The sequence below is a fragment of the Manis pentadactyla genome, chromosome 2 (assembly GCF_030020395.1).
Source record: "Manis pentadactyla isolate mManPen7 chromosome 2, mManPen7.hap1, whole genome shotgun sequence".
NCBI classification, from domain to species: domain Eukaryota; kingdom Metazoa; phylum Chordata; class Mammalia; order Pholidota; family Manidae; genus Manis; species Manis pentadactyla.
This window is the reverse complement of record NC_080020.1, coordinates 17863529-17878480: the sequence shown is the minus strand read 5'-3', so window position 1 is coordinate 17878480 and position 14952 is coordinate 17863529. Positions and strand designations below refer to the sequence as shown.

The window sequence follows — 14952 nt, the reverse complement described above, 5'->3', positions numbered from 1 at the left end:
TTAAATGTTCTCACTTTACAATAGTTAATTGTAAAGCCTTGGGAATAAGACATAGGCTCAAATTTGAAAAATCTGAAATTGTAAGTCATCCAAATCTCTTATACTAGTGACTATTACACTATTCAGGCCTGTAAAACCAATCAAATTTTAACAAATCACCTACTAATTATAGTTCTGAGCAGTAGCAATGCAGGATTTAAGCATTCTGACAAGTTGATAAATGTTAAATTTGTAATACTCTCTACATATTTTATAATGCTCTGACTTACCAGATGGTTGGTCTTGACTCATATTTAATTTGGGTTCATTTCCCAAATGTCGATCTGATTTTGGTTTCAGTTTCAAAGAAGGAAAGAATTTCATCATCAGATCTGATGTAGGAGGGGGACTTGTGCTCCTAATGGATGTGCTCAAGTCTTCTCCCTTCTTGACTGGTGCAACTTTCCTTTTTACTGTTTTGTCCAGTACATATATTTCACTCGTATTAGGGTAGGCTGTCTGGGGAGTACCATAAATGGCTTCATTCCCAGGAGTAACATCATGTTTTAATGAATTTTCTTCAAGGTCAGCCCAAGATCTTTCATCATCAAAGTCAATTTTACACACGCTTACAGATGAGGGTCTTCTTGTGGACTCAGAAACTTTATTTTTCAAGCTTTCTATTTTGATAGACTCATCACTACTATAATCTTTATCAGACAAGTCTAAATCCACATCTCTCCCTTTATCTTCTTGAGTCCCAGTGTCCATAAAAGGTCCCTTACCATCACAGACTTGTGGACTATCTTCTCTACTGCTAAAACCTCTCTCTTCAGCCTCAGCTGACGGTTTCATGGCAATGTCAAGTTGTTCCTCAGTGTCAGTGCTGTCACTGTTCGCAACATCTTCATCCTCACTTACGTTCCACCTAGTTTGATTTTCAGAAGTGCTCGTTGGGCACGCTTTCCTGCTGGCTTTGAAAGAGTGTTCCCTCAGCCCTTCAGGCGAGAACACTGAATCAAGCTGTCTGGGTGCAACCTCACACTCACCCTTACTTTGTTTTTTAGTTTGGTCTGGATCCTCCATTCGGGCACACTGACTAATGGGTCCCAAAGCTGCCATCTCCTCCTGCTGCACAGCTTTGACGGGGGTAGAAGACAGCCGGTGACACTTGTAGACCTGTTGGTCCCTCTCTAAGATCTTCAGTACAAATGAGGAATTACTGGAAAATGATATTTCATCAGCAGCTTGTTCTAAAAACAAAAATTCATCTAATTCTAAATTTTCCTTTTCCTTTTCTCGTTCCCAATTCTCTAACCTTTTCTGAAGAGAAATGTCAAGAGAAGATTCTGACTCTTTCAAGGTCTCACTTATCATACTCTTAGAAGCCGCACAGCTGACCAGCCCTATTGAAAGGGGAAGTTTGTTTTTACTTTGTGCCTTATTCCAGACTTTCCAACTAATATCACAAGGTTTTATACACTCAGGTACATTTTCTTTATCATTAGACTCTACTTTTTTTTCTAATTTGATCTGGTCTCTGAATCGCCCATCACATTTCCTCCCAGTGAGTAGTTTCAGTCCTGACAGAGAGAGACCTTTCCTATTATTACTCTTCAGCACTTTGGGTTTCTGATTAAGTGTGAACAAACCACTCTTGATTCTAGTTTTATTGTTCTTTTTCACAGGAGAGTTCTCTGTACACAGTTCTTTATTTTTAAGAGCAGTTTTCCGCTGGAATTGTTGTCTGTCTATTTTAAACACAGGTTGGTCCTCTGAAATGCTCTGATTAGTCACTGGTTTACTTTCTCTCCCTTTCTGAAACTTAGATTTAGCATTAATAAATCTAGCTAAACCTTCTCCTCGTTTTAAGAATGGATGCTTTGGTTTTGCTTTGATTAGCAATGATCCTTCTGCTTCCTAAAATAAAAGAATATTTGAATTAACTCTGGTATCACCCAAACAATCTCAAAGTTATTTTGAAAGCAAATTATCAATAACTCTCTAAAGCCCTAGATAACTGCAGTAAAACAGTGGAAATATTAATCCTTACCTGTTTTTGTTTCAGTTCTTGTTCTTCCAACTGAATTTGTTCTTCTAAGTAGTCTTCAAATGTCTGTTTCTTTTCTCTAATAGCAGCTTGGATGGGCCTAATCATAAAAACAGTTACCTAACATGCAAATCATGAGGTGGTGAAATCTTCACCCTTAGTGTGCCTGACATAGACCCCCTGACTGAGAACTGACCTTCTTCAAAGCCACAGGCCCCTTGTGAGAGTCTGATGAAAGCTACAGTCCCACTCTGTCTCCCAAAATATATTGACTACGACACTCTACATGTGGTTTGACAAAAAGCCTTCTGAAGTCCTTCTGTGGACTATAGATTAACTTTTAAAGTAACATATTATTACAACTTTAAAATATATTTCAAAAATAGATCACAAAAATTGTTCTTTAATTTAAAAAGATCCTTAACAATGTAAATAGAGCAAAAATCAAAAAATCTATTTGCCAATCCATAACATGTATTAAAATATTTCAAATATTTAAGGAAATAAACCTCCATTTGATATTTTATCTTTGTCATAAAATTTTTAAATTCTGTAACCTGACTTACACAATTTTAAGTGACATCAAATGTGAGACTCCAATATTTGTGTTTCTCTTTGCCAAAATAGGATTTAACTATTTGAGAGATTACTTTTATCCAGATATTTCTTAAGTGAAAAAACTTTGCTCAATTCTTCGAATACAATGCCAAAGTTAATTTAACTGATGTATCTCTCTAACCTCTTTCTGTTGCTGACAGTATGTGATACTATTGTATATCTTAAACATTATATTTAAAAGCATATTTAAGGTGAAATAAGAAAACTATGGATCTTTCAAAGAAAGAGCTCAATAATGATGGCTGGCCATTAAACTGTCACATTTCTTATTCCTTTCAACATGGATGATACCTTTCTTCAATATTAAGCACCTCTGAGGAATCACCGCATTTTTTTAGATTCGTATCATTTCCTTCCTGAATCGGTTCCATCATTTTCTCCCAACATGGTAAAATATCTTCTCCTAGGATAAAAATTAGGAACAACTTAGTTGAAAAAAAGCAGACCAAAGTCTTAAAACTTGAGAATTTTATAAGTTACTGTGCAAAAAAGTGTTTAAAGTAATGAATGTCAAAGATTTTTAGAACTCTTCAATTCAATAAAGAAAAACTTAATAAAACCCTAATTAAAACTTGACATCCTTCAAAAGGTTATTATGGGCAAAAAAAGGTGGGCTTCTCTAAATTAAAAAAGACTAAAGAGGTGTCACAACTGAGTGTAATACATGAACTTGATCAGATCCTGGTTTTTTAAAAAACGCCTTTAAAAAACATTTTGGGGATAACAGGAGAAATTCTAAAATGGATTTGAATATTAAGGAATTACTGTTAATGTCCTTGGATATAATAGTAGTACTGTGGTTATCTAGAAAATAATTTTTACTTGATGAATGCTGAAATATTTTAAATGATATAACATAATGTCTGAATATTACTTGCGATGAAATGATTCGGCAAGTTATACAGATTCTGAGAGACGTACACAAGTCCCCCTATCCACAGTTTTGCTCTCCACACTTTCAGTTACCTGTACTCAACCAAAGTCCCAAAGCAGATGATTCTCCTTCTGACAGAAGGTCAGAGAGCAATGGTTGCCTAACACTACTCCCCTGTGCCTATGTCATTCACCTCACTTAATCTCATCACATAGCATTTTATCATCTCACATCATCACAAGGTGAATACAGTACAATAAGACATTATGAGAGACCACATTCACTTAACTTTTATTACACTATATTGTTGTAATTGTTCTATTTTATTATTATTGTTGTAATCTCTTATTTCATACCTAATTTATAAATTAAACTTTATCATAGGTATGCATGTAGAGGGAAAAAACATAATATGTATCTGCAGTTTCAGGCATACACTGGGGGTCTGAGAACGTATCCCCCACAGATAAGGGGGGACTACTATATAGGTATAGATATAGATACACACATAAAAATAAAGACTAAATATGACAAAATATTAACTGTTGAATCTAGGTGGTTGGTATACTGGTAATCACTGCAGTGGTCTTTCAACTTTTCTTGATGTTTGAAGTTTTCCAAAATAGAAACTTAGAGGAGTATATTGTTTAAAAAATAAGAAAAAGACATTTGATCTTTCCACACCAGAGAAATTACTCAAAATTAGGAATAAGATATTATGCAGAAAGGTACCCAATCCTAAGTAGTAAGCATATTCACCTTTTGCCATATTACTTGTATTTTCAATAACTTACTCAAAATAACGTATTTGTGAAAACACCATTAAAATCAAAAATTAAAATTAAAAATACCGCAAACAACTCAGTCCTACTGCAAGGAACATTGAATAGTGATATATTATTTGGTGACAGCATAATGATGACAATTAAAATAATGATTATGAAAACTATGGAACCTATCATAAACATTTTCCAGATTGAGTGGGAAAACACAATTTATTAAACAATATTCTATGATTACAAATGTGAAGGGGGTGGGGGTGGCCACAGAAACATATAAAAAAAAAAAAGACCATAAATGCCATGTAAACTCCATGAGTTTAGACCATCAGACACCAAGTGCCAGTTCTCTGGCAGGAACGTGCTTGGTGCTAGGAATACAGGGGTACAGTGTAGACAATCTGAGTGTCTGGGTTAGTATTTCTTTTATGAGTTGTGACTCCCATCACCAACCTATTTCTCACATTTCACATCTTCTATCATGCACCCTACCACCAACACACCACCACACACCTTTTATATCAACCTCAAACTATTTCTAAGCTCTCAAAGAAAATGGCACACACAGAACTCGCTGTCTCCCTTTCTGAAGACCCCATACTACCATGCAAGGCAGCGTGAGTAAGGTGATCGCCCTTGGGAAGTCACAAATCCTATGTCTGGTTCTGCATCCAATCCAGGCTCACAATTAAAGCTGAGGGGACAGGGAAAAAATGCAGAAACGGCTGTTCTTGAGTAGGATAACTTGGTAACACTCTTAAATACAAAAAGAGAAATATAAGTAACGCACCTATAGGAAGGTTATGGTTTTCTTCCTTCAAATCGTTTTTTTTCACAAGAGCTTCTTGATATTGTGCCTCATAAAACATATTGTGAGAAGCACTACTTTTTGAAGTCAACACAAAATCTTGAGAAGTACAGAAGTTGTCTTGTTCAGTGGATAAAATGTTGAAAGTGTGCATTTTTGCTTGCATTTGATTCTGGTAGATATATGATGATAAGAAGGGTGCGGTTTTTTCTACAGGGGCTGAATTTCCTGGAGACCTGTACTTCTGGCTTTGATCGTCAGGCAGTGGAGCTGAACATTGCAATTAAGAAGATCAATAAAGCTTTTATAACATTCTCTCTTCTGCCTATTAGTGACTTTTACCACAAAGTTTTCTCCAAAGTAATAAAAGTATCTTTTCCTTCTTAAGAAACCATGTTTAACAAAATCATGGATCAAAGTGCCAACTGCATAATTAGAAGTAAGAATATATTTATACCATGACTTGTGTGCAGACAGTGTGCACCTGGCAGAGCCACAGCGCTGCCTACCTCTGGAAGGGACCATTCATGCTCCACCTGTAAGAGCACTGCTGGGATTGTTAACTACAGCCCCGTGACAAATACAGAGAGCGCCAATGCAAACAGTTACAAATGATCTGGATTGTTCCCCAATGATCACTAACTGCTCTGTGGCACAACATATAAAAATATCTTCCCTTTAGACTACCTTTAACACTTTGGCATCCTCGGGTGGTGGAATCATGGATGACTTTTCTGTGTTTTATTTTTCTGTAGTTTCTAATTTCCTGTATTACTTTTTGCCTGTTTTATTTCTTAAGTCTCTGCTTTTGAAATAACCAAATCAACAGACAGAAGATATTTCCCTTCTATCTGAGATACAATTCTTGGAGGAGAGATGCAATACTAGCCATCCTGCCTGCTGTACCAGCCCCTTGAAATCCTGCTCATATCTCTGTACTCCCAGATTGTCCCATCTAAACTTAAAAAGGGAAGGCACAATGGGCAGGTTTTCATGGAGGAGTTGTGCCACCTCTGTCTTATACCCATCTCCCTCACCCAGCCCTCACTAACCCTGGAGTCGGATAGGTCCTCACTGACTACGAGGTCCAAACTCCCTTCCTTTTTAACAATACTGTCCCCATGTAAATGCTTTTGACCAAAGGCCATCCCACTTCAGTTTGAAGATGTCTTTAGTAAAACAGTAACATCCCAAAGCAGCAGTTCTCAAGTCTTGGCCTGTAAACCCCTGGGGCTCTCCAAGACTCTTTCAGGGCATCCACGAGGTTAAAACTATTTTCCAAAAATACTAAGATAGTATTTGCCTTCTTCACTGTGCCAACATATGCACCGATGGTGCAAAAGCAAAATGAAAACTTCTGGTGCCTTTACACAAGAGCAGGACAGTAGCACCCAAATTGTACCAGCAGTCATGTGGTTGTCACCACGGCAGTTAACAAATACCAGGTTTACTTAAAGTGGCAAAATTATTACATTTTTTATTAAATCTCTACCCTTGAATATATGTCTTTTGAACATCCTATAGGGCAAAATGGAAAGTACATATAAATCAGTTCCACTGCAAACCAAGACATGGCTGTGTAAGTTTTTGAGTTGTAAGCTCAACCAGTCACTTCTTTTAAGAAATATTTTTACTTGAAAGAATGAATGACAAACTATAATGATTTAAACCTCAGTAGCTGGCAGACATTTTCTCAAAAATGAAACAAGTGAGCCACTCATTTCAAGAAAAATAACTGACAATATTTGTTGCCAATGATAAAATTGAACTTTCAATCAAGAATTAGCATTTTGGAAAACATGTCCACCACCACATGAGCTTGACAGCTTTATAAACTTCTAGACTTTTATGATGAGGTCTATAGTGGTATTAATGGATGCAATTTTTTTTATATTATATAATGTAATTTGTTAATATTTTAAAGACCTACATAACTCAATGAACCAAATAACCAATGCATGATTTTAATACAGAAAGAGCTATTCAAATTGCCAAGATACTCCAAAATATTTTAATGTAACAGAGTATAAAATGTTCATTAATATGATTTCAGATTCCATACTATGAATACTAAGAAATGCAGTTTGGGTGCAATATCAAAGAAATAACCACAATTATTTGAAAAGGTTATTACAATAGTCCTCTGTCACCTTTCCACTTACATATCCACTTGAGGCTGGATTTTTATTCACATACTTCAACCAAAACAACCTAACTTAACAGACTGAATGCAGAAGTAAATAAAAGAAATCAGCTGAATTTTTTTTAAACCAGATGGTAAAGAGATTTCAAAAATATAAAACAATGACATTCTTAGCACTAATCTTTCAGAAAAGCTTTTTCATTAAAAAATGTTATTTATGATAACATGAATTGGTTATTATTTTTAATGAATTAGTTTTTAGATTTCATTATTTTAATTCCTAATACAATAATACTGACAGCTATAGGCCACATAACAAAAGCTTATTTTTGGTCCTCAGTCATTTAAAAGTGTTAAGGGTTCTAAGAACAAAAAGTGGGAAAGACACTTCTATGAAGCAACTGCTCTGTGACTGAATGGGACTAGTCCTTACATCAGTAACTCTGAAATCTACTTCCCTATCTCTCTACCATAGTACTATTTCTACCTTAAAAAATATCAGAGGTTATTACTTAAGTGATCTCGAGTATTCTTTTTATGTATTCCATAAAGGAACCCTGACCACTCAACTACTTTAAGATATACACTGGGTTCTCTAGTTTCTAAGATAAATATTCAAACCCCCTAAACCACTCTTCATTGGCTACATTTCTCATCACACCACTACTACCACTCCCTAAATCCAATCTGGCCACAGTTTGCAGACTCATTTGCCAATGTCTTTTCTTCTCAGCGCCCAGCGCAGCCTCTGAAAAAAACAGGTGCTTCCTTGAATCCATAAAGTATGTCTCTTAAAAGGTAGCACCAAGAAGCAAACATATCGCTGCAGATAAATGGCTTTCAAACTGAGGGACTCGATTCATTAGTAATATCATCAGATAGAGATCATGATTGGCATTTTTCGAAATGACACAGAATAAAGAAAATAGCCTTGCTATATGCTGGGCACACCCAGAAAGACTGACATAAGAAATTTCTTTGAAATTATGTGACTCATGATTTTAAACGTTTTTGTTACTATGCAGTATAGTCGAAAACTTTTAAAACCATTGCTCCACTTCACACTTCAACAGGTCCCCTGTCCGCCCCCACAGTGAGCAAATTTATGATAACATGTAATTGGTTATTATTTTAAATGTATCAGTTTTCAAGTTTCTCTGTTTTAAATATCAATATCTATTTAGCCCACATAACAAAAGCTCTTTGGGGTCCTCAACAGTTGATTTCTAATAGTATATTCCTTTCTATTAATTGATTGAGCATACAACAAAAGAATTCTATCACCTACTACCAAAGGAAAATATGGTTCTTTGGCTGAGTAGAGTAGCTTCTACACACATTACCTTTATAACCTTGAGCAGTTTTTCATTCACTGGGCAAGGGTTGTAAACGTGTCGCCCTAGCCCAAATTTAGCTCTACATCTTTAATTCTGCTAGGTCTTTAAAAATTTTTATTTTATAAATGAACATGAATGCCTTTAAGCAGGATACACATGCTCCAAAATGGCACAGCTCCCACATGCCCCAATTTTTTATATTACATCCCCACCATTTCACAGTTATCTGCCTGGCCCTAAGGAAACTGGAGTTTGCAACAGTGGATGAAATAACCTGTCAAACAACTAAAGACAAGAAATATATGTAACTGTCTGTCATCATACTGACTGATGGCCCTAGTGAACAAAAAATACCTGGGAGTGTGTGTTGCCCAGACACCAGAGTAAGCAGCTTCTCTTGTTCTTCCATGAGCCTTTGTAGTTGCTCTGACTGTTGCCTCTTCAGTTGTTCCTGTTTCTTCTGCTGTACTTCTTTCAGCTTTTTAAACATAAAATTAACTTTACTAAACTAACTTTACATTTCTTTCTGGACTTTTGTTCCTTACATTTATCTTAACCCCTCCAATTTCCTTCTCATATCTTCCCAAATAGTTTCAAAGAGGGATCCTTAGGTAACTACGTCTGCCACCAAAACTCTAAAATCAAATTTGTTTGAAGGAAACCGTATCAACTATCTCAACTAAGAAAACAGAAAATGTCATATAAATCCTTTGATTCTTAAAATAGGACAGTTATCAGTATATTTATGATCAACCTTCCCCCCATAATCTCTGATCAACCATTTCTAATTTAGCTTTTACCAAATGAGTAGAAACTTAAAGATATTATCTTAAGTGTTACATTTATGTCTTACATACTAAAGATGTTTCAATGTTTCACATTAAACAAAAGGCAAAATTTGGCATTTTGGGAATTTTGTAGTAAAGGGGAAGAAACAAGAGGACCTGGAACAGGTGACTCTTCATCACAAAAATAAACCTACAATGACATAAATGCCTATCAGACCAAGTCCTATTGTACCTGTTCAAGCTTTTTAAAAAGTGGGTCTTTATAATCCACATCCTTGAATTCGTTCCCATGATCTGAGATAAAGTCACTTTTGTTATCTTCCCAGTGTCCAGGAGCATCCTGAGATGCCACGATTTGTGGTCTCTCTTTAGTTAAAGGAAAGACTGTAGGTGTTTCAGATTCATCTGACTGTAGTTTGTAAGAGCTGTTAGACTCCAACTTCTGTCCGTCATGAAGTGAATCTTCTTCACTTATAAAGCTGAAGCTATTTGAAAAATGTGGGGCTTTAAGAGGAAAGCTAGTAGGAATGGTCACATTTACCCGCTTCTCATCGTGTGCTTCCGAAAGAGGAAGTGCACGATTTAATATGACCCCAGCCCGAGAAGGATTGGTCATCCACTGAGTTAAGAAGTTCTGCTCACTGTTTAACTCTGAAGAGGTTGGCATCAGGAACATTTTAGTCCAATGACACTACTGTATTTAAATGATGTAAATACTAGAAGAGCTATTAATTTCCAACACCTATAGAAAGAAGATAACAACAAAAAGTTAAAGCTGTTTTAGCCAAACCTTGACCCAGCACAAAAATCTACGGAATATTTCATATACACTTAACTAGCAAAGCAATTGGGCATTAAGTTTGTTAAAGTCTTAAAAATATAACTGAGTTGGATCAAAAACTTAAGTTCCCTTTGATATAGTCATTCGATTACCAATGATTTTATACAAGTGCTATATCAGTTCATCCAAAACTATGGAACTAAAGCACCTTCTAAGTTATTTCATTACCAAAGGAAAAAAGGCCACCATCAGTATCAAACATCACCCACATTAAGCACTTTCATGCTTCTGGACCTAGTCCAACATTGCTTCTTTGCCCAACTGGGGAACTGAAATGAAAAAGAAATAGTCACAACAGATGCTAAAGAAATACAAAGAATTAAAGAATCCTATGAAAAATTATGTACCAATAAATTGGACAATTAGAAGAAATGGACAACTTCCTAGAAAAACAAAACCATCCAAGACTGACCCAGGAAAAGACAGAAAAATCTGAACAGACCAATTACTAGTAATGAAATTGAATTGGTGATCAAAAAACTCCCAACAAACAAAAGTACAGGACCAGATGGCTTCACAGCTGAATTATACAAAACATTTAAAAGAGAGCTAATACCTATCCTTCTTAAAGTATTTAAAAAGGTAGAAGAGGAGGGAATACTTCCAAACTCATTCTGAGGCCAGCATCACTCTAATACCAAAACCAGAGACACTACAAAAGAGAAAGTCTTAGACCACTATCCTGATGAACATAGATGCAAAAATCCTCAACAAAATATTAGAAAATAGACTTCAAAAATACATCAAGAGGATCATCCATCACAACTAAGAAGGATTTATTCCAGGGATGCAAGGATGGTAAAATATTCATAAATCAATCAACACAATACAGCACATTAACAAAAAGGATAAAACCGTGATCAATCATCTCAATAGATGCTGAAAAAGCATTTGACAAAATTCAACAACCATTCATGATAAAAACTCTCAATGGGTATAGAGGGAATGTACCTCAACATAATAAAGGCCATATATGACAAACCAACAGCTAACAACTTACTCAATGGGGAAGAGCTGAAAGGTTTTCCTCTAAGATCAAGAAGAAGACAAGGATGTCCATTCTTACCACTTTTATTCAACACACTACTGGAGGTCTTACAACGGCAATCAGACAACACAAGATTAAAGGTATCCAAATTGGTATGGAAGAAGTTAAATTTTCACTATTTGCAGATGACATGATACTAAACATAGAAAACCCTAAACTCTAAAAACCTATTAGAATTAATAACTAAAAAGCTATTAGAATGAATAACTAGATTCAGGATACAAAAATACACAGAAATCTGTCGCATTCCTATATACTAACAATGTACTAGCAGAAAGAGAAATCAGGAAAACAATTGAATTTACAATTGCACCAAAAACAACAAAACCAAGGAATAAACCTAACCAAGTAGGTGAAAGACCTTTACTCTGAAAAATATAAGACACTAATGAGAGAAATTAAATTAGACACCAATAAATGGAAATGTATCCCATGCTCATGAATAGGAAGAATTTATATTGTCAAAATGGCCATCCCGCCCAGAGCAATTTACAGAGTCAATGCAATCCCTATCAAAATACCAACAGCATTCTTGAATTACCTAGAACAAACAGTTCTAAAATTCATATGGAACCACAAAAGACCCCAAAGAACCAAAGTAATCCTGAGAAAAAAGAACAATGCTGGGGATATTAGACTCCCTGACTTCAAGCTACACTACAATGCTACAGTAATCAAAACAGTACGGTACTGGCATAAGAACATACACATAGATCAATAGAACAGAATAAAGAGCCCAGATATAAACCCACACATATATGGTCAATTTATATACTACAAAGGAGCCACAAATATACACCGGGGAAAAGACAGCCTCTTCAATAAATGGTGTTGGGAAATCTGGACGACTACTTGCAAGATAATGAAACTGGTTTACTGCCTAACTCCATACACAAAAGTAAATTCAAAATGGATCAAAGACCTAAATGTAAGCCATGAAACCATAAAACTCATAGAAGAAAACATAGGCAAAAATCTCTTCAACATTAAGTATAAGCAATTTTTTCCTGGACACATCTCAGGCAAGAGAAACAAAATAAAAAATGAACAAGTGGTTCTACATCAACCTGAAAAGCCTCTGTGCAGTAAAGGACACCATCTGCAGAACAAAAGGGCAACTTACAGTATGGGAGAATATATTCATAAACATTTTATCAGAAAAGGGGTAACACCCAAAATATATAAAGAACTCATATGCCTAAAAACCAAAAAAAGCAAATGGGCAGAGGCACTTTTCAAAAAAAAGACATACAAATGGAAAACAGGCACATGAAAAGATGCTCCACACAGTTAATCACCAAAGAAATGCAAATCAAAACCACAATGAGATACCCCCTCACACCAGTCAGAAGGGCCACTATTCAAAAAATAAGAAATAACAAGTGTTTGCAAGGATGTGGAGGAAAGGGAGCCCTCCTACCCTGTTGGTGGGAATGTAAATTTGTGCAGCCATTGTGGAAAGCAGTATGGAGGTTCCTCAAAAAACTAAATATAGAAATATCATACAATCCAGTAAATTCTATTTCTAGGAATTTACCTGCAGAACACAAAAGTCCTGATTCAAAAGACACAGGCACCCCTATGTTTATCACCACCTTACTTAACAATAGCCAAGATATGGAAGCAACCTAAGTGTCCGTCAGTAGATGAATGAATAAAGACGATGTGGTAATATACACAATGGAATATTCATCAGCCATTAAAAAATGAAATCCTGCAATTTGCAACATGGATGGACCTAGAGGGTATCATGCTAAGTGAAATAAGCCAGGTAGAGGGTATTATGCTAAGTGAAATAAGCCATGTGGAGACAAATACCATATGATTTCATTTGTCTGTGGACTATGAAAACAAAACAACAAAATAGCAGTAGACTCACAGACACTGAAAATGGACTAGTGGCTACCATTGCAAAAGGGATGGGGTGGAAGGGTGGGGAGGGTGTGGTGGATAAGGGGCACAAAAATTCTCAATCATAATATAAGTCAGTCACTGGGCACAGTAGTGCAGCATGGAGAATACTGTCAATGATTCTGTAATATCTTACTATGTTGACAGTAACTACACTAGTGGCGGTGAGGATTTAACAATACGGGTTAACTGTTAAACAACTCTGTTGTATACTTGAAACCAGTATGACTGTGTATCAACCATACTTCTACGTAAGAAATGGAGGGAAAATAGAGAAGAGAAAAAAATTGCAAAAACCTTTAAAAAAATCAGTTTAAGGAAAAGAAAAATTCTCTCCCTAGTGACGGGGAAAGTGGATACAAATAGTTAATTCAAAGCCACCATCAAACCCTGAGAAGTAACCAGTTGGCTTGGGAGGTGATTAATTAGTACCCAAAATACACTTCCTTGAGAGCGGGAATCCACAGCAAAGCTTTACAAGACCAGCACTTGACAAGGGCGGAGGCCGAGCCTTAGGGAGGCAGAAGTCACGCCACTTTACGCTCGCCCCCAGATGACCGCCTCCCCTGCGCTTCGCAACAACCGCTTAAAGTACAGCCAGAACTCAAGCGGGGAGACGCCCCGGCCTGCAGGCTCCCCGCGAAAGGGAATCCACCCGGGGCAGCCGCCGAGCCGGCGGAGACACTGCCGCCCGCTCCCTCCGCGCCCCGGCGGCCCTTCTGCGCACCGCGGCGTGCACACCAGCCCTTCTGCTCCTCTCGCCCACCAGTTACCTCTCCGCCGCCCGAGCCTCTCAGCCCACTCCCGCCGGCCCTCGCCTGGCCGGCGCGCTTATGAATGAGCCGCCACAACCACCACTCTGGCCGGAGCCCCGCCCCCACCCGCTCCGCTGCTCCGAGGGCTCCTGAGAAGTGTAGTTCCCGCTCGCCTCCTCTGCGCTTCCCGCGGGCACTGCAGGGCTCACTCAAACTACCAGCCCCAGCGCCGTCACGACGTGTGACGTTGCCGCGGGGCTTCAGCCCCGCGCTTCCTGCCCCGGCCGCCAGCGGGGGCGCGGAAATGGCTCAGAGTGAACTGCCGCGATAGGCCGGATCTGGCCCCACCTGAACAAACCAGGAGGGGCGCGCCTTCGCTAGAGCCGCGCGACGCGGCCAGTACTGCGGGCCCACCGTGGCCGCGCCAGCTGCCGAGTCCGCCGCTCTGCATGTGGTAGGGGCCTGCTTGCCTTATGATCGGGCTGTTTGGTCGGTTTTCTTTCTTTTTGGTCTGTTTTCCACCTTCGCTGGATGAGACTTGGTAAAGGAAAAACAGGTTTAGTGAGCCTCACAATGCCGTGAGCAGTTGTAACCGCGCGAGAATTCCCTCCAGAATAACCGTCGCACATCTTTTACCCGGCTAATGCGTGTTTTGGCAGGGTGTACCCATTAGACATTAAACTGTTTATTTTGCGCACTGAAACTGAAAAATTCAACACCCGTTTCCTTAATTGCCTCCGCGGAGCACTGCAAGTTACCATACATACCCAGGCTTCGCGTCTAATTAAATAATAGTAATGAAATAGATTTAATAAAATTAGTGATAATAAAATTAATTGAATTTAATAATAACTACTTAGCTAAATAACCAAGTAAAAACTTTTTAAGATGCGAAATTGAGCGCCATTTTTAAGAGCCGGTTTAATAAACTGAAACAAATTAGCACTAGTCAAAGAGAATTAAAAAACACCTTCACAGAAATTTGGCCCTCCAAAATTGCTTTGCTGTCTACTTCAAAAAT

General features: G+C 37.6%; 1 protein-coding gene across 6 annotated transcripts in view; it reads right to left on the bottom strand.

The window, feature by feature from the left end:
* CENPJ (centromere protein J) overlaps positions 1 to 14695 on the bottom strand; it is a 65224-nt gene extending 50529 nt beyond the window's left edge. For 3 of the 6 annotated variants that reach the window (XM_036910181.2, XM_057490464.1, XM_057490466.1), the window contains exons 1-7: positions 12686 to 13585; positions 9609 to 10118; positions 8943 to 9066; positions 5091 to 5378; positions 2939 to 3050; positions 2033 to 2129; positions 270 to 1899 (exon numbers count right to left, since the gene is read on the bottom strand). In XM_036910181.2, the coding sequence (XP_036766076.2) occupies positions 270 to 1899; positions 2033 to 2129; positions 2939 to 3050; positions 5091 to 5378; positions 8943 to 9066; positions 9609 to 10052 (2695 nt within the window). In that variant the 5' untranslated portion in view covers positions 10053 to 10118; positions 12686 to 13585. Of the gene's footprint in view, positions 1 to 269; positions 1900 to 2032; positions 2130 to 2938; positions 3051 to 5090; positions 5379 to 8942; positions 9067 to 9608; positions 10119 to 12685; positions 13586 to 13903; positions 14086 to 14345 lie in introns of those variants that run through there. The other 3 variants (XM_036910182.2, XM_057490460.1, XM_036910179.2) reach the window with 3 other exon arrangements.
* Positions 14696 to 14952: the final 257 nt, after the last annotated feature.